The sequence below is a fragment of the Gavia stellata genome, chromosome 6 (assembly GCF_030936135.1).
Source record: "Gavia stellata isolate bGavSte3 chromosome 6, bGavSte3.hap2, whole genome shotgun sequence".
In the NCBI taxonomy this organism is placed as follows: Eukaryota; Metazoa; Chordata; class Aves; order Gaviiformes; family Gaviidae; genus Gavia; species Gavia stellata.
In genome coordinates, this window is record NC_082599.1 from 33,423,475 (window position 1) to 33,444,870 (window position 21,396).

Sequence of the window (21,396 nt, forward strand, 5' to 3'; positions counted from 1 at the left end):
CTTACCAGAATCTCTGTGAACAAAGGTAAATTGTCTACTATACATTGCCTTTTCTTTTTTTAGTACTTTGGTGTAAATGCTTGCTCAGCTGTTAGCTTTATATTGTTTATTTATATCCTACTATCTTGAAAATTATTCAGAATTAATAAATGAAGGGATAGGAAATCCAAAACTTAAGTATGCAAAATATGGTGATAACTTCTTTCCCCCATATGTAACATGTTTTACTTGTACGTACAGCCTACACAGAAGTCTATCTTACCTCTTAGTGTAACATAACTAAAACTTTAGAGATACAGTTATGATAATTCTGAATTGTATTTATTTTCTCTTGTATCTCTACAGAGCAAACCTTAGCAAGTTTTATTAATGAAATGTACAGTTAATGCTATCTAGTAGAAGTGTAGCTATTTACAAAATATGCAATGAATGCATGTTTTATCTCTCTAAAAACACCCACCGTTAATTGCATTTTTTTCTTTGTGTTACTTAATAATTTTTATAAACATTTTTCCCTTTACAGACTCAGCGGGTGCAAAATGTTTCATATAATCTTAAGTAATGGAGATAGCTAAGGTTGCATATAGATACATGGATATATATAATATTTTCTCCCACTTAAAATGGATCCTTTGCTAGTATAAACAGTTTAGTGTATGTTAATGATTTAGGCAAGAGTTTAATATTAAACTCTGTTTTCTCAGTAGTGCCCTCCTTCTCTTGTTTTGTCTGGTGAACTTCGTGTTGGAGGTTAGCATTTGTTGCTGAAGCGAGTAAGACCACCCCCCTCACAAGAACGGTTGTTTTTTAAAGTAATCTAGAACAGACTGGTTGAATTTATAATTCTACTGGAAAGGTTATGAAACAGTCTAAATTGGCTCTGACTGCAAACTTTGACCCGTTTGGCCGAATTGTGGGAACTGTGCCAAAATTTGATATAAAGCAGTTCTGGGAAGCTCTTTAAGATTAAATTCCAGGACTGCATGACTGATGTGCTAACGATATACTTGTGATATTAGGCAAGTGTTACTTCAGTACAGTTTTAGGCTTGAACAGATCATTCACCTAGAAGTGAAAATTATCTCTGGCCTGATTTAAGTAATTTGTTGTATCTCAATATGATTTTAAAAGGCCCAGTTAAAATTTGGCATCTTGATATTCCTTTCTCTACACCTCTCTGCAGTGAGCTACCCTGGCTCCTCAAAAACTTTTTGCTATGCTTTTTCTTTGGGGAAGAAAAGGTAAGAAAGAGAAAAGGTTCTAACCGGAGAGTATCTTGGTATGCTTTCCATGAAGCTTTTCAGCCAACAATCACAGGATCAGTTTGTATTCAGCACTCTTATAACACCTGGCTGGTTCAGGCAAATTTTGAGATGGAAAGTCTGTTTAATCATACATTTCTTCACTCCTTTAATAATAATAAGAGACATTTGGTGTGGGAATCCTCAGGTTTCAGTTGAGAAAAATCTCTCCAGCCTCCACAGCTGAGCACCAGCAAATGTGGTATATTTTCTTCGTTTATGTTAGAAAAACTTCTTGATTTGCCCAACACAGAAAAAAATTAACCTTTATTTATTTTTTCTTGTTTATTTTGTTCTTCCTGATGCTTTGCAAAAATGCACTTTTTTCAAATTAAGTAGCTTCTAGATTTGAGGAAAACAGTATAATAGAAATTGGTTTGGCTGAGTTGAGTATTGCCAATGTCCTGATATACTCTACTAGGGATGCTCAGGTCTTGTTCTGTGGCCAGACAACTGAATATTCCATAAGACATAGTCACGTGCAGGTTAAAGGCATTTTTACTAGATTTCATTTTTACTGATATTCCTTTTGATTATTTGTCCAAATATTGTAGGTGTGTCACTTCTTTCATGGAGAGGGGAATTGGAACTGTTTTTGAATGCCTCACTATTACTTTAAGAAGCTTAACTGCCAGTATTATTTTCTTAAAGTAATACCAAAGTAGACAAGTATTTGTCTGTTAAATCAGGTTTCTATATGAATGCCCGTCAGAAAGTTGGCTAGATAGCTGCTGACATATACTTTATGCTGAATTCTCTGCATCTCCAGTTTACTTTATTAACTTTACAACAATTAGTACTGGTAGTGCCCTCTCGAGTATGTCAGTAGGGTGTATTTGCGCTTGCTCTGTGACAATTTTGTGGTTTTTTGGTGTTGTACCTTCTGGTAAACAGAGCAAGGAATCACCTTTTACAGGATTCAAGCTGAAGGTGCTCTGGTAGCTACAGGTGGCTGCATGGTCATTGATTTTGCCAGCAGGACTAGATGAAATAGTGGAGAATGGGACTTCAAAGCAGCTGGCTCTCAAGTGAGGAAATGATGGCAAAGGTTCTTGCTGAGAACAGGAGTGACAGCCCAGAAGGGAGGACACCAGTTGTTGTGGGTTGCAGCTGGGGGGAGCATATCTACCAAAAAGAAACCCTAGAGATCAAATGATTGAAGGTGTGAGGCCTTTTTCACCCTGGTCTAGGGCCCCTCTTGGAGGACAGCATGGAGATTAAATGAGGTGGTGGATAGACTCTTTACTTAAAAAAAAAAAAAAAAAATTTCCTCATATTTTTTGCTATGCTTCTGTTGTTAGGAGTTAAGGTTATTGCATTACATAAAATTTGCTAATTTGTTGATCACTGCTCACAGCTAGCGAGGGAAGGACTGGAAGGTTTTGTTTCCAACTGGATCCACTGAGTAATCATAGTTGATGTTAAGTGTGTCTTAGTTCAGGGATCAGGTTTTAAGAGAGGAAGAATCGGAGAATTTTCGCCCATAAAAGGTGAAAGTGATAGGTCATTGAGGGAAATGCGTTTTAAAAGGCCGGATAGGACCTAGATGTGGTGTTATTCCTAAAACTCCAGCAGCTGCAAAGCGTACTGATTTTCTGCATAATAATGAAGAGAATAATTTCTGAGTATCTCAACAAATAGTTCATGAAATTCATCTATTATGTACTATCAGTTGATTCAGCATGCTGCCTGTAACTCACGCACTTTAGGATATATCCCAAAGCACTTTCTCATACTGACTGTTACTCCCTGGAAAGAAGGAAGACTGCTTACTAGCTGCTCTTCTTAGGTATTGAAAATAATTTTTCAATAAATACTTACATGGGTTTAAAATAAAAGATGGCTTTTGGCAGTGGTTAGAACTCCATTGCTTGAATTATGCTCTAGACCCAAGGAAGTAGTTGTATGTCAGATTTATTTTTTTCCAAATATATTGTTAATCTAATGAAGTACACTACATCTCCATACAAGTCTCACATCACCTGAATGTAACAGTTAGAACCAGAGATAAGGAGCTGGTAAACACCGACGTTACCATTGTTATTTAATTTGTCTTCATAGATATAATGTAAAACTCACCATCTTTTACTGGTTTGGGTGCTAAAGCATTTCACAATTGTAAAACAAATGTACCAGAAAGTATAATGTTGTTCTGTGTCTAGAAAACCTATTAAAGGTCACTATCTAGTTTTGTTGTCTTTGGGATTTAGCTTTTACTTCAAATCAGGAAAGTCTGGGCAAAGGAAATGATGCTTGTTGCTGGACATAGGATTAAGTGACAATCATTAACCTACTTGGAAAGCATGTGATTACAATCTAGCCCTCTTACTAAAATTGTGTAGCAGAAAATATATATATATTTTTTTTTTTACAGGTATAAACAACTGTGCTTTATTTTTTTGCTTTAACGTTATTAATGGGAAATTCTGAGAAGTAGTTTGATCATCTTTCATGTCTTTTAGAGTATATATAGAGTTTTTTTCTATCCACTCTATGGGAGTATTCATGTTTTAATTTCCTGTGTCTGAAAATTAAGTGGGGATAGGTTGACGTGTTGTACTTAAATCAGAGACTCAAAGATTATAAAGCAATGAACTATTGGGATTATTTCATCTGACTACATGAGTAACATAGACTATGACAAGTAGCAGAATACATGGCTGATTTTAAACCAGGTGATGTTGACTGTAATATTTCCTTTGGATGAATTACTCTTTTTAGCTTAGGTCTACTTATCATCATCTGTTACTATACCTTTAGCTGGTATTTCTGAGGCCACAGCATCGTGTGCTGTGACTAAGTCTTTTCAGAATTACTGCTTCGCAAGATGATCCTCCCATACTGTAAGGCCAGTTGTTGTTGGGATCTGGTAGCCTGCAGTTTGACTGCATTGAACCCCACATTGCACGTTTGCATCCAGGTAGCTGGGGTTGCTCAGTGCCAGGGGCCCGTGTTGTCTGTGTGGTCTGTGTTTGTTACTCTCATTGTATTTGTGTCAACCTAAAATCTTCCTAGCAGTTTTTTTTTTAATGTTTGCTTGAAGAGTATTGATAGAGAAGTTAAATCACACAGGGTTGGTAATTACCGTACCTTAATTATATTAACATTGTAAACTTTACAAGTTACATTTATAATTTCTGTAATAAAAGTTTATACTTGATTTGAATACTGATTTATTTATTTTTTATACTACCTTATTTCAAATATTTATTATTTAAAGTTCTGTGTCATCCATTCCATTGTCCTGTGTCCTCAGTAGGAAATTCAACAAGCTGTTGTTAAAATCTTGACTAAAATTTATCAAGTCTTGTTGATCTAAAATATCCATATTCAGTCACTTCTGTTTAGCTCTGTTGGACTAAAAGGATGTTCATGGTGAAATGTGAATATCTCACTTGTTATTCTCAGAAGTATTAAATAGAAATGTTTGGTCATCTTTCCTATTTTTTTCTACATTGTTTATATTTTTCTCAGCTTCCACATAACAACAAACCAATTTTGTCGTTGCAATTTCTATGTGCTCCTAGCGGACTTGACTTTTGATTTTTGTGAAATTGGCCTTTTCTAGTACCAGCTAAACAAAATTTGGGGTTTATTTAACAAATGCAGTTTAGTTTTTATGAAATCAAGGGAAGACCACATCTACCTAAGCAACATCTGCACTTCAGTTTTGATGCCACTTTATTAATTCAGAAGAGGGATGATAAAAATTTTCCTTTCCATAGATGGAACAGTTAATATTTTTCCAACTTAGTCTTTAAAAGCGTGTGGGTGTTTTACAGCTGTCACTTACTGTTGCATCTCCAAAGTCTCAGAAAGTCAAGTCTCTTATAGTGTGATGCCTTCACCCTACCAATGGCTATTGAGAGAGAAACTCCAGTGACTGGGTGGCTTGTAGCAGGCTCTAGCAGGCCTGTGATTTATCTGTCAGAACAAGGTGAACTTGGGTTTGATTTTTTTCAGGAGTTGTACACACCCAATGATGTATACAGCTGTAATGTCCCTTGTCTCTTCCTTTTTTTCCTTACCCCAGATTGTCAGCAATTTTCCGTCTGTCTCAGTTTACAACAGCTTGATTTCATACATGTTCTGATTTCTGCAAAAGGTGTAGGTTCCAATTTAGCAAAATATGTAACTTCACATGTACCTATACGCAGGCTTTGAAAGTTAGGAGGACTATAGCCATACCAGTGTGTAGGCTGTGTTTGAGTTCTAGCGCTCTGTTACTTGATAGATGTAGAGCAGAACATCATTCACTAGTCAAACACCTGTAATTCCTCCCCCTCATTTATTATTTCCACATTCTAAAAGAAAAAAAACACCTGTGTGTAATTGTATATGGTATTTTTCAGAATGGTAAGTGTGATTAGGTATCTTTACTTGCAGCTTCCAAAGCTGAATGTGGACTTTCTCAATAATCATACAATATAAATTAAAAGGATAATAAGTTTTATTCTACTGCCAGTGGGCTTCTTAGTGAATGTCCTAGATATCCTTTTAAAATAATGCTTAGGAAAAAAAATATTGCTACATCTTACACTCGAATTTAAAATTAATTTGCAATTGCAACTCTGTGTGGCCTGTTACAGGACTTTTTGACTATCTGGTAGGAAGAAGAGCATTAAGGTTTTAATTTCGAAGCAAATCCTTGGATAAATCCCTGACTGATTAATCAGTTAATGTCTTTTTAGAACATGTTTTTCCTCTGTGGTGTCTTTGAGGGATATTTTAATGAAAACTGTCTGGCTTGAAAGTTGTTAGCTGCAGTTATAGCTTAAAAAAACCTGAAAGGCGTAATTTATCTTTCAGTTAGTGTTCTTAGTGTAAAATATTATTTAATCTAGTTGAAAAGTGAGTGAACAGGAGTTCTTTAGGATTCTTGGCTAAAGTTCTCAGTAGCTGAAAAATGAAGGTCTTCAGCAGGTTGAAAAATTTGGAATTTAGGGTGAATATTTCATTGTTATGAGATAAGCTGTTGGTATTTTACAGAAGTGCAGTTGCTTTTATAGAGTTCCCTTGCATTGCAGTTTAGAAGTTTTGGGGGTGGGAGTGGTGTTTAGTTTTATAGTAAAGTTTTAAGTTACAATTACTCAAGTAATTTTAAGCTGTTTAGACACTACAGGCCCATTCAGACTAATTTCAGATTTGGAGACTTTTTTTTTTTTCTTAGAACTATGTAGAAAGTAGATAAATTCTGAGTTACAGACAATCTTTGAGTATCTAGTTTTACTTGACAGCATCCTGTTTATTAAAAGACACAGTGCAGAGATGGGAGGTAGCATGTCTTTCAGGTACTTTGTAGCAATTTGGTCTGATTCTTCATTCCGTATTCATTGAGTAATTTTCTTCTTTCAATTGGATATATTTGTGACCTGAATAATGATGATTCATGGTTATAGTGTTTTATCTGAAATTGTAAAGTTTGCTTAATTGTTTAAATGGTTAAAATTTAACTATGGCAGGAAAAAAAAAAGCCTTTTTGTTTGAAATAGCTTTCATTTAGGGTTCCTATGTCTTTCCTTCCTTTCTCTGAAGGGAGCTTTAGGTCTAGAGCAGGCTTATATCTGAGGTACCGTAATTTGATTTCTGAAATTAGATGGAATAAGAATAAGTGTAAGTGTTGTCATACCTTAAAGCAGAGTTGTTATCAGGTTATAGGAGGTTGTTGTATGAAAACAAAAATGTCCTTTATTAACAACGGTGACAAACTAAAAGTGAGCCTTATACTAAAGAGAAGGAGAAGGAAAAAAGGAATAAAATAATTTTGTTTAATTTCAATAATACTGGTCCTGTTGTGAAAGTATTATAGTTTATAAAGGAGATGGATGACAAATTTGGGGGTTATGTCTAAAGTTAAGGAAAAAGTCTGACATTGAAGCAAAAATCTTTCATTAGGTTGACTTTTTATAAGCATTTTAAAATACAATTTTTTCTTACACAAAATAGCACATTATCATATAACTTTCTAGTGAGTCTTTCAAAGATTGCTCAACTTTTTTCTTTATTTTTTCTAGTTGCATTAAAATCTTCTAACTCTTCAAGACCAGAAAGAAATGGCATTCAGGAAAACTGTAGAACAGCAAAACATGGAGAAGGGATGCAGATCCTGGAAGGAGAACTCTTACTGCAGGTATGTTTTGCAGTGGTTGTATTATACAAGGATTTACATGGGAAAAAAAAAAATATATTGTATTTAACATACCAGTTATTCACTGGTGAGATTGAAAAAGGAAGTTTTCTTATTGTCAACTTCTTTCCTCGTTTTCTTTAGGTTAATATTATAAAGCTCTTGCATTTTTCTCTGATGGTAGTAATGACTTTGAAGAGCGCGTGTTAGACTACAGGGTACTCTTAACTTTTCCCAAGTAATTTCTTAGAGTTGTTTTTTCCGATCTCTTTGCATCTATTGTTAATAAAGATATTAATATAAAGAAACAATCTTCGTAAAGGTCAGATAGGTCAGTTATCTACTGTAAATTTGGTGACTAATTGTCTAAAAAAACAATTTCTTTTTAAAAGATCTTGGCTTGCTGGAATATCTTGCTTTCTCAGTGGTTTGAAATAACCCAGAGTTCATAGTATAGGTTCAGGACAAATTTTTAAACACTTTCAATAACTTTTAGCAATGTGAACTCTGGAAAGTATTAGTGAAAAATAGGGGTTTTTTAAATGATGTAGTCTGTTTTAAAGTCTGTTTTAATGTCCTAGATTGTCAAAGCTTATGAAATATAATGAGATAATACTAGGCCCAGATTAAACTCAAGAAAAGACTAATGTAAGTATTTTAATGTTCTAATTAGTTTCACAAAATAGATGTGACCAGCAGCTCCATTTGAAATATGTTGATAATCTGTCTTGTACACAGGTTTCCCACGAATGTATCAGAAATGTCAAATCATTAGGTCAGTCAGAGCCAATGGTTTGCTTAGAGCAAAATTAAGTGTTCAAAGGGTAGAAATGAAAACAGGTTCTAAGAATCCCACAAAACAATTACTGTAAACTAATGCTAGTGGAAAATTGTTTCCTAACTGACTAAAAAAGCTAGGACATGTATGTAATTTTCTAGCCTTAATAAAAGTATGACAAAGAACTGTTACGGAGTTACTGCGGGTGAACAGCTTTCTTTTAAATGGAAATTATCTAAAAGGGTACAGTATATGGTTTATATTGGAGGCATCTATTTGATGTGAAATTTAGTTATTTTTTATGACTTATGAATGGAAGTTATATGAGGGAACTGCTATAGCAAACTGCTTTCCAGCATGAAAATTAAATGGGTGATATACTTGTAACTGTAAATTCTGCCCCACTTGGGAAGTAAGTAAATGAACTGAAGTAGTAAATGAACTTTCTTAAATGTTTGTTTTGTAAATGTTTTATATATTAAAAAAATAATATGAGAATGAATATGCAGGTAGAGTTTTCTTAGGGAATGTAGGAAATGATAAGTGATGAAGTGGGAATTTTCTAGAAGGTACTGAGCATCAGTAAGATGTAAATATTGGTAAAATCCTTCCCTTCTGCGTAAGCTCAGAAGTCTTTTGTGTCACACAGGTTTCCATAAATTATAACTGATGATGAACGTTTCCTTTTTATTCTCTCTCAATTTTTTGCAAAGGTGGAATGAATATATACCATATGGTTTATATTTGCTTTTATTTGATCATCAGATGTTTTTTCTTGATTCCTAACAAAATCATGTCTTTAATTTCCAACATAGAAACTGTCTTACCAAGTCAATATATTGTGGAAGTAGAGATATAATACATAGATGTACCTTCCTTAAAATTAAGCTATATCTCCTTTAAAATTATTTAAATTGTTTCAAATTCTTATTTTAGATACATAATCTATTACAGTCTAAGCAAGTTTATGATACGAAGTGCAAGTCAAATGACGACCTCTAAGAAATTTTTAAAACATCTTAATTGTCACCAGTAATGAACAGTTTTGTAATTGCCTTTGTATTAGAAATATTGAGAGTATTTTTGTAGAAGCACAAATATTATTCTGGAGCATTGGAAATAAACTCACTGAGAAATTTCATTATGCCTTTGAAGATAATTATTTTAGGATCGCATTTTGCCAAAACCTCCATCAGAGCCAGTCTCCCATTTATTGGTATATCCTGGATACCTGCATGTTTTCAGAAAATTCTGGTAATTTATTGCATTAGATTTTTGGGCAAACAACTTTCATTTTGCAGAATTTTTGCCTTACAGAAGGCATCTGATTTCTGCAGTAACATTCCTGTTTCAAGACGAACTGCGTACCAGAGCCACTGTAAAATGTGATTGAATTCCAGGTACAGGAGCTGTACATAGCTTTGTATAAAACAGAGCAGAACAACCAATTTTAGCATGTGGGCCAGTATTAGATACTGTGCAGCTTGAGGACTTTTTATATCAAACACTTGAGGTGAAATGCTCTGCGGAATAGGTCAGCAGAGGACACAAGCACCTGCCATTGTGGCATTCTGCTCCCTTGGAATTACTGTGAACTTCATCAAAACCAAGGATTCTATGTAACTAGTCAAGATTTCTTGGATTGGCTACGTTATTTCATTTCAGGTTGGTTTTTTTTGCTCATACAGTATTCAGGTAGAGTTCACTAAACTTATATATAAGGAGTTTTTATAGAGCTCACAACTGTTTATGAGAATAGATTAAGAAATGTCTACACATTAAATAGGAGTGATTCACAGCGTTTAAAGACCAGTCATTTAATCAGATATTTAACTTGACTTAATTAGACTGTATGAGTAAAAGAACAAGAAATAGTAAAACCATAACTCTGCAAAATACAGAAAAGCAACTATGGTGGTTACCATAGCGTGGGGCTATGGGAGTGGATGTTTGTGGATGGGAGTGGATGTTTGTGGATGAATGATGTTGGTTTATAATATTGTAATAAAAATGTTATTATGTTGTTACAGTAAGATATAGGATATCCTTCACTTACTTTACATTTTCTATGTTACAATGATTTTGTATGATACAGAGTTTTAAAAAAATGTGTTTTGAGTATGCTGGCCAAATTTGCCTTTGAATGCAGCTGAGGAAATTAAGTGGCACAATAGTCCCTCGAGACAGCCTTCTGTTAAATCTTGACTGAAATCCATAGAAGTAAATCAGCACCTTTCAGATGAGCTGCCAAGTCACAAATGTACTGTTTGCTATCACAACAATTGCCATGAACCGTATTGATTGGGAGTTCAGATAAATACCCTTTGCGTGACTTTGAGTAAGGAGCCACTTAGTCTGCTGCTTCGTGAAGGGGGAAATCTCTTCAAAAACATTGTTTACTTGCAACAGTCTGCTTGTGCAGAGGTTTTCTATTTTAAGTAAGATATAAAATGTTTTTTTGGACTATATATGGGATCTTGTTCGCTTGATTTCCTGTCCACTTAGGCCCGTCTGCACTATGAATAGAACAGATTTTGGGAATGGGTTTGTGACACGGCTCCTGTTCGTGATGCGGGCGACTGGGTGTACCAAAGGCTTGAGCCACGCAAGCGTTGTGAACTATGGTTGTTGCTAGATAAACCTGTAGCTGTTCATACTGCTGTCCCTCATCTCCTACAATCAAGAGTAAATAAGTCATCAGCAGGCTTTGGCTTCTCCCCTGAATTTTCCAAAAGAACGTTTTGTTTTTTTTTTCATTAGATGCAGTTATTTTCATTGTGCCATGTATGTGAGATGCAATGAAGAATCCTTTTGTTCATGCTGTTAGATAATGATATGTTTTTGCATGCTTCACATTTTATTGGGAGACTGGTGTATAGGTAGCCTTACAGCCACAATAATTATCTGGAATTTTGTCTGTGAAGCTGACAGATTCATGTGTTTCCTCCCCAGGCATTAAATGGTTTTGTATTAGTTGTTACAGCCGATGCTCTGGTTTTTTATGTCTCTTCTACTATCCAAGACTACTTGGGGTTCCAACAAGTAAGTTTATTTTTTCCTCTATTTTTTTGCAGAGGTTTTGCTTAATTTCAGAGAGCATCAGTGTTCATATTTAGGGGCTGATAGTTTGTGTAATAAAAATCTCAGATAGGGACTTTGGGTTGGATTACTTTTGAACCATATAACTTTTCTGTCAGCTTACATAGCTGAAATGGGACCTCAGGCCAAGCACAACAGGAGTATAATTTCCAAAGTTGAGTTGGGCAAGATAGGAAATTTTCACACTTAATTAGTCTTTACTGGAACAACTGTTTGAAATTTATACTGTGGTGTTACCCAGTTTATGATGCTGAGTGAGACGTAATTCAATGGGAAGGTAATTATTTTAATAGAAACCTTTCATACAAAATTAACTACATATGCCTTGAGGTTTTAAGTATCAGCTGAGTGATTTCAGTGTTTTTAGAATTTTAGTGTTCTCTTGCTTGTATTTACTTTCTTTATTTACTTATTTATTTCAAAACAAGCATTTATTATTTACATTTTATGGTGCAGATCATGTATGGCTAACTTCCTTGGGCTTGCAAGCCAGGTACCGAAGTAGTAAAGACCAAGACCCAGTGGGTACATGTTGCCTTCCTTAGAGAACTCCTGGGATTAGTTTATGTTAAGATGATAGAAGCTTAGCTATAGTTATCAGTTTATATCTTTGGGTAGTGGATGATGATAGATTCAGTTGCTGTCTAAAAATAGGGAGAAACTCTGCTTGGTCTGCAATTTTAGCTAACTGATAAGAGATTGGGGAATGTTTGTGTAAAAAAAAATATTCCAAACAAAACATTATTATTCCTGGGGTTACAGATACTTCCGGTGTTGGGGAATGAAGAAAAAAGCTTGGAAAACAAATTGGATATAAAATTTGTATAGTAATGCCAATAAATCCAGTGCATGATATAGAAGTGAAGTCTTAAAGTTACAAAAATTAGCATTTCTGGCAATTTATTCTGGAAAACACTGATTCTTTTATGAAATTCATCAAAGCAAAATTTGAGCTAGGCTTCTGCTTTTGCCAGCTCATCTTCATTTCTTTAGATCTGTTTTATTTTAACTATTTTCTGTTTATATAACAGTTGGGTTTTCGATCCATGCAGAAAACAGGCAATTTAACTTCTCTCAGTTGACTGAGGCTTTTCTTGAATATTTTGGGAGGTGTTTTTCCCCTTAATTTCTTTCAACCACTGATTCTGGCCGTTGTAGCTTTGTTGTTTAGATCACATTCCTAACCACGCAATTGGTGGTGATATGAGAGCTTAATAATTTTACAGATTTTAATGCATCCTTAAGGAATGACAAAGCTTTCAGGCAAACAAAACCAATGTTCATAATCTACTGTTTGGTTCAGGGTCTTTGGCTTCTTTTGTATTCCTGTAGCAGCTAGTGTGGGTCAGGCCCAAGTACTAGCTGGCAAGTACTTTATTTACCAGTATGTAAAATTAAATGATTTAAACAAAACCTAAGCATAATGGCTCCAGGCTTGCTTAGATAAAAGCAGGTAAAGAAATACTTGATATAATGTTATTTTTTTCTAAGGTAATTCTTTTATTATTATTATTTCTCATGTTTGCAGTCATGGGTGGGACTGTATTCTTCTCTGTGCTGCTAAAAATTGTTTCGCGAAGCTTTGCCACTTGCATGCAAATGTATGTTTTTTGTCCCCGAGCAAAATGGATTTTGCTATATCCATAGCAGTGTTGCCAACCAGACAACTTATATCATGTTGTCATATAAGTTTCTTATTCTCTTTCTTTCCTGCCTTTTTCCTTTTTGTATGTAGTCTGATATTATACACCAGAGTGTATTTGAATTGATTCACACAGAAGACAGGCCTGAGTTTCAACGACAGCTACATTGGGCATTAAATCCTGCCCAGTCTGCAGATTCTGGACCAAGTGTACAAGGTGAGAATGCAACCAACTTCTGTGTTTGCCTGTCTGGTTAGTTTTTTGGGTTTTTTTTAAATTTTTGTATGTCAACAAGTTTAGATTCTTTTACACAAACAAAGCAAGGAATAACATCTTTTAAACTTATCTGAATTTTATGGATCTGTTTAGCCAACAGTGGGAATTACTGTTTTTTTTCAATTTAAATAAGCACTGCTATTCATAGCACAGCACCATTAAAATACTAATTTTGCTTTAAAATGGAAGACTTTAGTTTGGAGCATAAATGACTGAATATCTCACATGTCCGATCAGTAGTCCTGTGGTAAATAGAAAAACAGGTAAACCTGCATGTTTGTGTTGCAAACAGGGCAGTCAGAAGTGGACAGTGTCTTTTGGTGCCATAAGAAACAAGGAAGTTTGATTTTTCTGTGTTTGCCCTCAGTTATACGTCTCGTCTTTAATCACTGCTTGAATGAGAAAGTGATTTCTCTGAAGTAATCATCTTTCTTTTACATCTGCTACTCCTGGTTACAGATCACAACACCAAATTTATTAGCTTAGGAAGGCCAGCAGACAATTGGGTATGACAGCTTCTTTAAGCTCTTCAGGCTGGTAGATCCATTCCATGACTAAGAATGTGTTAGTTACAGTGTTAGTATATGGAATAGTGCATTCCTGGTCATGCAAGTGTTTGTCTTCCACATCTGTCACTGTTATATGCAGGATGCCACATAGACCAGTACTGCTCTTGGGAGTAAAAGGGGAAGAGGAATAAAAGATTAAATAGATGAGCCTTTAAGACTAAATAGTATGCTTGTTAGAGCATCAGATTGTCACATGTTATTGACTGATGCTTAAGTGACCTGCTATATTGAGAAACACGTTGCTTACATATTGGAACAGGGATGTGTTGGTACAGATAGTTATGTGTAATATGGGAAGCATATGCCTGCCTGATAATAATGACAACTCTGTTGACACAACTGTAATGCTCCATTTTGCACAACAGTTGTTTAAATATGTAGGCAAAGCCCTGTGTTACTCTAAGTTACATGGTTATAGATGATTATTTTTAATCCATAAAAAGTCCAAATTTTTCATTTAGTGGTCAACATTGTTACATGATCTATGGATCAATCTACACAATCCAGTTGAAAACATGCTATGGAACTAGTTAATATTACAATTTAGTATAGCAAACAGCTGCTGGCACTTAGAAACCAGGTTTTTATCTGGTGGCTTACTGTTTGCTTCAGAGTGAAACGGTGTTCTGTAGCACTTATGCAAGTGCATATGAATTTACAAAAGGTTGTGTTTGAAAAGTATGATGCCAGATTGACTTGACATCAGGTTTGACCGAATGAATGAAGTGCTGAGCAGGAAAACAATCATTTGTTTTGTACCTTGTGTTCCTAGCTTACTAGAAGCTGCTAATTATTTTTGGGCCTCAAGTAGTGTAAAATGTTTGGACATTGAGCCTTTTTAAACTGAATTTGGATTTATAACAAAGGCTAATGCTATTATCAAAAGGATCCTCCCCATTTTTGCTAATTTAGTCCATTTCCTTTTTAATACATTCAGATTGCATTATGTAGATATTTATAGACATAATATAATTGTGCTCAGGCTTAAGCACAGATTCCAGCCTGAGTCTGGGAACTAATTCTGCTTCAGTTAGTTTGGACTGGTGGCTTCTCACCCAACTGTCACGTATGCCCCTAGACCACTGGTCTCCTTAGCTGTTTAATGTGCTTCCCAGTCACTCCTCCCAGCGCTGTCATGTTCCCAGAGAAGTTTGCAAAATTCAGATTTTTTCAGTCCCAAATATCTGTTTTGCAGCCTCAAGTTTGGGTTATCTTTTAAAGTCTGCTTGCTATGCAACCATGTATGGTCTTGAGCTTAAAGAGAAAGAAAAGGACTTAATGCACAGCATTTTCTGCACATTGCGCCATGGTGTCGATGAGCTCCAATGTGAACTTGATGAGGAATATGGGTTCTACCCGCTGTAGCATTAACTGGTAATTTTGCTCCAGGGATTGCAGATGTTCTGTGAGACTTTGCCTTCTTACAGTGAGTCACTTCTCCAGGATCCTGGCACTGAAACCTCTCTCCCTCCTGTCTACCTGGAAAAGTGAAGCAGTATTCCTTTCACAGATGTAGGAGGCTTGGGCTTGAAGCCCATTGCCTCCTGTTTTGATTTCTGTTCCTCTCCTTTCACGAGCTACAGACTATGTTGCTTCTTCCACCAAAGCCTTGTTCGCTCTTGCGAACTGCCCGTTTTACTAGGGAAGTTGACAGATACTTGAGAGAATCCAGATAAGATACCTGCATTCAAATTCCAGCTCTGTATTTACCAAAAGAATATCACTGAGTTGCTGCTGTGGCAGAAACGCTGAAGGGCATGCCTGCCGCTGCCAAGGATGCCAGCAGAAAGCCTTGCACTGCTTATTGGATGCTAGAGCTACACTCGGTAGGCACTCCTCAGCCACAAGATTTAGGAGTTGGAGAACTTAATCAGAACCCTTCGAGGAGCCTGCTACTGATGATTAAAGTCTTTCCATACATCCACTCCAAGAAGTTGCCCATAATTTCATTAATCTCCATGAAAGAATTGACTGAAGAAGCACACAGAGGACCTTTAAGGCACCCTAAACTACTCAGTGCTCAGTATGCTCCTGCCTGGAGGAGCTCTTCTAGTCAGCTCTTCTTCTGACAGTAGCCAACTGTCAATACCAATTTTCTTTCAGCCTCACTAGCTGGCATCTCTCTCAGTAGTAGTTGGTCTTGCAGGAATAAAGTTGTAGCAATAGAAAAGGAACGCAAATATTGGGATTGCTTGGAAAAAAACCAAAAAAAGTATTTTAGTGGCTTCCTTGGTGCTGATACTTGTGAAACATGAAAGTTGATATATGCAGTGTATTAACCGTTTTGAGGAGACTTCGAGTAATGTATATGCAGGGATTTTCAAGGATGTCAGAGTTGCCATTTTTGAAAGATGAGTTGGGATTTGCAGGCTGTTTCTTTGGTGCTGTTCCTTCATAATCATTGCTTCTTCAAAGAGCATCTAACCTGTTTCAGGACCCCTTGCAGAAGCACTGCCTCAGAATTGTTGACAATTCTAATCAGCAGTTAGGCAATTAAAAATAATCTGCAGCAGTAGGAAGTAAGGAAGTAAGTTTGCTTTTGTCTGTTGAGAACCATCCATATGACAAGTGTGGGAATTTGTTGTTTTCTGATATCAAAGTTAGGTGGTAACTATCTTGGACTACAGGTATCTGAGTTTCTGTATCTGTGGGATCAGCTCCTAATGGTGGCTTTGGCCAATACACAGTTCTGCAGATGCCTGTAATTTCAGATTATCCCTTTTCATACACAGTATCAGCTAGGGCCCTGTTTCTTTTTCTCCATACCTTGAAGTTTGTTCAGCAAAAATTGACCTTGCATACCTTTTTTTTCTTAAAAGAACTGCTATCTCCTGATTTTATCTGAAAAGCTGGATAACTCAGCATTGTTGTCAGATTTGTATGGCCTTAGGTTGCAAGGCCTCCTGGTGAGCCATCGGCGATCTCATTTGACTCCAGTTCAGTCCCTTGAATTAATAGGAGATTAAACTGAACTGGCTTTTGGTCATGATTTTTTTTCCTTTGGGTTTGATTTGCCATTGTACAAACCATCTAGCCTATCTGTAAGTTTTTTCCAGCTGTCCAAGAGACAGAATTATGTTCCAGAGAACATAATGTGGCGTGTGATTAAGTGACATGCTCTCCCTGACTTCCTCTCCAAGTCTGGAAGGTCAATACGGGTTCTTTCTTAAAATCTTTCTTCTTCTGTCCATACATGGCAATTAGTTCTCTCAGAGTATATGAACTATTTTTTAAATTAGAGAGAATTTAGCACTCTAAAATAGCATTTTACATTGTTTTCTCTTAATTTTCTGCATGTATGAATTCCTACGGAATGACCAGTTTGTGGGTTTTTATATGTATTACAAACAAAGATCACTTTGCAGAATTTGCTGTGAGTAGACATGCTCTGGTATCTATGAATATGTAGTCTCATGCAGACCATATGTATTCTATCAGAAGTTTATTGATTTACCTTCTGTTTTTACTTTATATTCCAAATGTTTAAGTCTGTTTTCTAAATGCCACTTAGCAGCAAATGCTTGTCCTGAAGTAGTAGAAGAATATCATGTTGTTATCCTAGTTGTCAATCATGGGTTTGAGTCTTTTTTTTTTTTAAAAAAAAAAACCAACCAACCAACCAAAACCCACAAAACACAAGTGCTCCAGATTCCTCTGGAGAGGTAACTGTGGTGTTTTCTTGATCAGCACAGCCCAGAAATATTTTCACGATTTAGTAGGGGTTTTTCGCATCTGTTAGAGAAAGTACTTACAGTGATTTATTGTGGTGGTTCCCTAAAGATGCTTCTTTTTATTTATAGCTACAGCTTTCACCTGGCTGTCTAGAAAGTAAGAGTTTCACAGTTTGATACCATCTGCTGAGCTTTTGAATACTCAATTCCTATACTTACTATGCCTTTTGCAGATCCTGCTGTTGCAGAAATGTGAGTGTGCTCTCTGTTGAGAACTCTGTTCTCTGCAACTGATTCAGAATCTAGATTGTTGACAAACATAATGAATAAATTAAAAAAACAAACAAAAACCCAAAACAAAACCAAAAAACACTACTTAAAAAAAAATAAATTGCATGCAGTTTTCAAATACCATAGCCTGTAAAACATAATCCCATCAGAAGAACTGATACTTAACCTAATGTTATAATCAGTATAGGTTCTGAGGATGTTTCCAGTTTACATTGTTCTTGCTCAGGTCATGACCTAACGCTTTGTTTATGAGACGGAAGATGATTTGTTATAGATAGCCTTCACTAGGTGTTCTTCTAAAAATAATCCTTATAAATAATCCTTTCCTGTAGGAGATAATAGCTTTTCACAGCCAGCAACCTATTATAACCCAGACCAACTTCCTCCGGAGAATTCTTCCTTTATGGAAAGGAATTTTATCTGCAGGTTACGATGCCTCCTGGATAATTCATCTGGGTTCCTGGTGAGTATGGAGTTACATAAAAACTTCCACACATGCTTGCAAGTTGGAAATCTGCATTATCCTTACAATATGTACAGCAACTTAATTTATTAAGTCTCCATAGATATCTGAGCTGCTTGACCCAGTATGTTTCAGTTAGTGACACTAAATGTGTCCCCTTCAACATGTTGTTACAACCAGGTGCAAGTTCTCTCATTTCTCATGGCTCAGTTTCCTCAGTGAAATACGAATAAGCATCTGCTTTTGCAAAGTAAAAAAGCATTACGAAGATTATTTGCTGTTGGGTATCTTGAGATGCAATAAATCATAATAACTAACAGAACCATAGTTTTCCCTTACTTGGGAAAGTCTGTGCTTGCTCTTTTTAATACATTTTTTTTGTTTGTCAATGCTGTGGATTGTAAAAGAAACATGGGTTTATCACCCTCTAGGTGACTTCTTACAAATAGAATTGTTTACATGGGATTTTGCAATTGTACACATTTGCATACTTTATACAAACGCGTGACAGAAATGCAGCAGAAATAATGTTGTATGTATGTATAATGCCATGTTCATTAGAATATTAGAAGATCCAGCTGGCATTTGCTATTACAAGTTTGGGGGTTTTTTTATGAAACAACCTTTCCATTAGTTCTTCTTCCAGTGAGTTTGTTAGTAGATCTCTAAGTGACATGCTCAGGGATGTAACAGTATTCTGTACTTGTTAGCTAACTTTTGTTTATGCCATGCTACAAGGCTTGAATCTGATGGGTCTTAAAAAAAATAAATATATATTTCACATCATAACAGAAATATCTTACTCTTAAATGTCTCCAACATATAACAATTACTTTTTTCCTCATCCTAAGGCTATGAATTTTCAAGGACGATTGAAGTTTCTCCATGGACAAAACAAGAAAGGGAAGGATGGTGCTACTTTGTCTCCTCAGCTTGCTCTGTTTGCAGTAGCTACCCCCCTGCAGCCACCATCTATCCTTGAGATACGAACCAAAAACTTCATCTTCAGAACTAAACACAAACTGGATTTCACCCCTACTGGCTGTGATGCAAAGTAGGTGTAAATTATTCTGCATAATACTCTAATAATTTGCTGATGAGAGTTTTCAAGTATGTATTTGAAATATAAAGCTGGCTACTGTTTCAGTCAGTACTGATGATTGTTTAGGAACCATTAGGATTTTTCTCTTCAGCCCTGCTAGTAAATAAAGAGAAATGGTCATAGTGTACTTCCTTGAAAGGGCATATTGCTTTCTGACTGTCAATCATTAAAAAAAAAAAAAAACCCAAACCCCAAAGCACCAAAAAACAAAACAAAAAACCCAAAAGACAGAATACTAATTAATTAGGGAAGAAGAATAGTTTAATGTTTAAATCTGGTTGAAATTTTGTTTTAGAACTGATAGAACAAGTGTTTAATTTTGTTCTACATGCATGTTTTCTCCTTCAGTTCAAATAGATGTAAAAATACAATGGAAATGTTATTTACTTCAAAATAAACAAATGAGTCCTTTTTTATACTATGACTTCTACCTGTTTCCAAACTATTCTTTTCCCTATGTGAAAACTGGAAACACTATTGCATTACTAGATCAACGTCATGTAACTATGCATCAACATGGCAAGAAGCTCATTAAGATGCTTCTTTATCAAAAGAAAAGTCTCTGGCCTCCTTCCTTCTTGCCTCCCTTCTGTTTTTGACTGATAATACTTTCAGCTTTCAGACTCATTTTCAATGGAATCTCTCATATGGATTTCCATGCCTACTTACAGAATAATATAGAGTGAAATTACTTGGTATTCTGTCTACTGATAAACCAAAATATTTTTCTTGGGTTCTATAAACTGATACGAGTAAAAGTTAACAAAATATTAACACAGGCTTTTCTTTCCTCTGTCTGCTTTTTTTTTCATTATGCTTCACTGAAAACCTTCAATTTTTGTCACTTTTTACACTTTTGCATATATTGTTCCCCATCCCTACTTTTTCCCTTCCCCCCCCGATCTTTGGATCTCCATTTCTTTCTTCCAAATCCTGTTTCAGTCTCTTTTTGACTATTTCATTCTATCATGTATCTCATAGTGCTCACACAAATGCTGTTAAGTTCTTCATCTCCCTGACCTCTAGTAAAGTACTCTAATTTTAGCTACCAGTGTCAAACATGACTCTACTGCCAGTACTCCTCTGAAAGCTTAAATGCAAACACAGGGGTCCCAAACCACTCCATAGCAAAAGGGATATAGTTCTGAGAGATGCCCTTTTTTAATTTTAAGCTACTAAAAATGCTAATTTAGGCAAGAAGTTTTAGATAACTAAAGTTAAGGCCCTACTTAATTCTACGTGCAAGCACCTATATGTAAATGCTATGAAATAGGGCGAGGCAAACAGTGTCTTTCATTGCAACAAATGGGAGCTGCCTGCTATAAGGGAATATGTTCAAAAGTATGGAATTAAGATTCCAGCTGACCTGTAGACTTTTTTTTTAATGCTCTAATAATTTTGCAAAACCATTCGTAGGCACTGAAGGCAACCTGGGGGACTAGTAAAAATTTTATGACTTGTTAACTGTATTTTTTTCTTAGAACTGTCATGCTTCCGCATACAATTGATAATGTAACAAAATGTAGTTAGCATTTATGTCTAAAATGTTCTAGCCATAATTAACTTGCTTGGCATTTGTTCTGTGAGTTGGTTCATCAGCAGTGTCACAATTTATTTTTTTTTTACCTTCCAGAGGAAAGATTGTCCTGGGATACACTGAAGCAGAGCTGTGTATGAGAGGAACAGGATACCAGTTTGTTCATGCGGCTGATATGCTTTATTGTGCTGAAAATCATGTCCGAAGTAAGCTTCATTCCCTAAGAAAGGCTGAAAAATCAAAGCATTATATTCATACTGAAAAAATACTATGAAGTACTCTTTTTTTAAAAAAAAAAAAGGTTGTTAACAAAAAGAACACTATTCATTTCATGTGATCTTTCCTTCCCTCTAAAAACTTATACTGGATGAAGAAATATTTAATACTCCTATCTAGACCCTTTTAGTTTGTATATTCCAGTTTCTGTCACATCTTGCTCTTCTCACTTCCTTCTCTGCTCAACCCAACTTCTGTTATTTCAACAACTTCCTTTGGGCAAAGGGACTATTTCAAAGATAGCTTTCCTGTCAGGAAGTTAA

General features: G+C 35.6%; 1 protein-coding gene across 1 annotated transcript in view; it reads left to right on the top strand.

Moving 5' to 3' along the window:
- The window catches only part of AHR (aryl hydrocarbon receptor), a 67,701-nt gene that overhangs the window by 35,733 nt on the left and 10,572 nt on the right, over nt 1–21,396 (top strand). The window contains exons 3-8 of the mRNA XM_059819055.1: nt 7,316–7,431; nt 11,159–11,248; nt 13,041–13,164; nt 18,088–18,218; nt 19,070–19,272; nt 20,954–21,063. Coding sequence (XP_059675038.1) covers nt 7,316–7,431; nt 11,159–11,248; nt 13,041–13,164; nt 18,088–18,218; nt 19,070–19,272; nt 20,954–21,063 — 774 coding nt within the window. The remainder of the gene's footprint in view (nt 1–7,315; nt 7,432–11,158; nt 11,249–13,040; nt 13,165–18,087; nt 18,219–19,069; nt 19,273–20,953; nt 21,064–21,396) is intronic.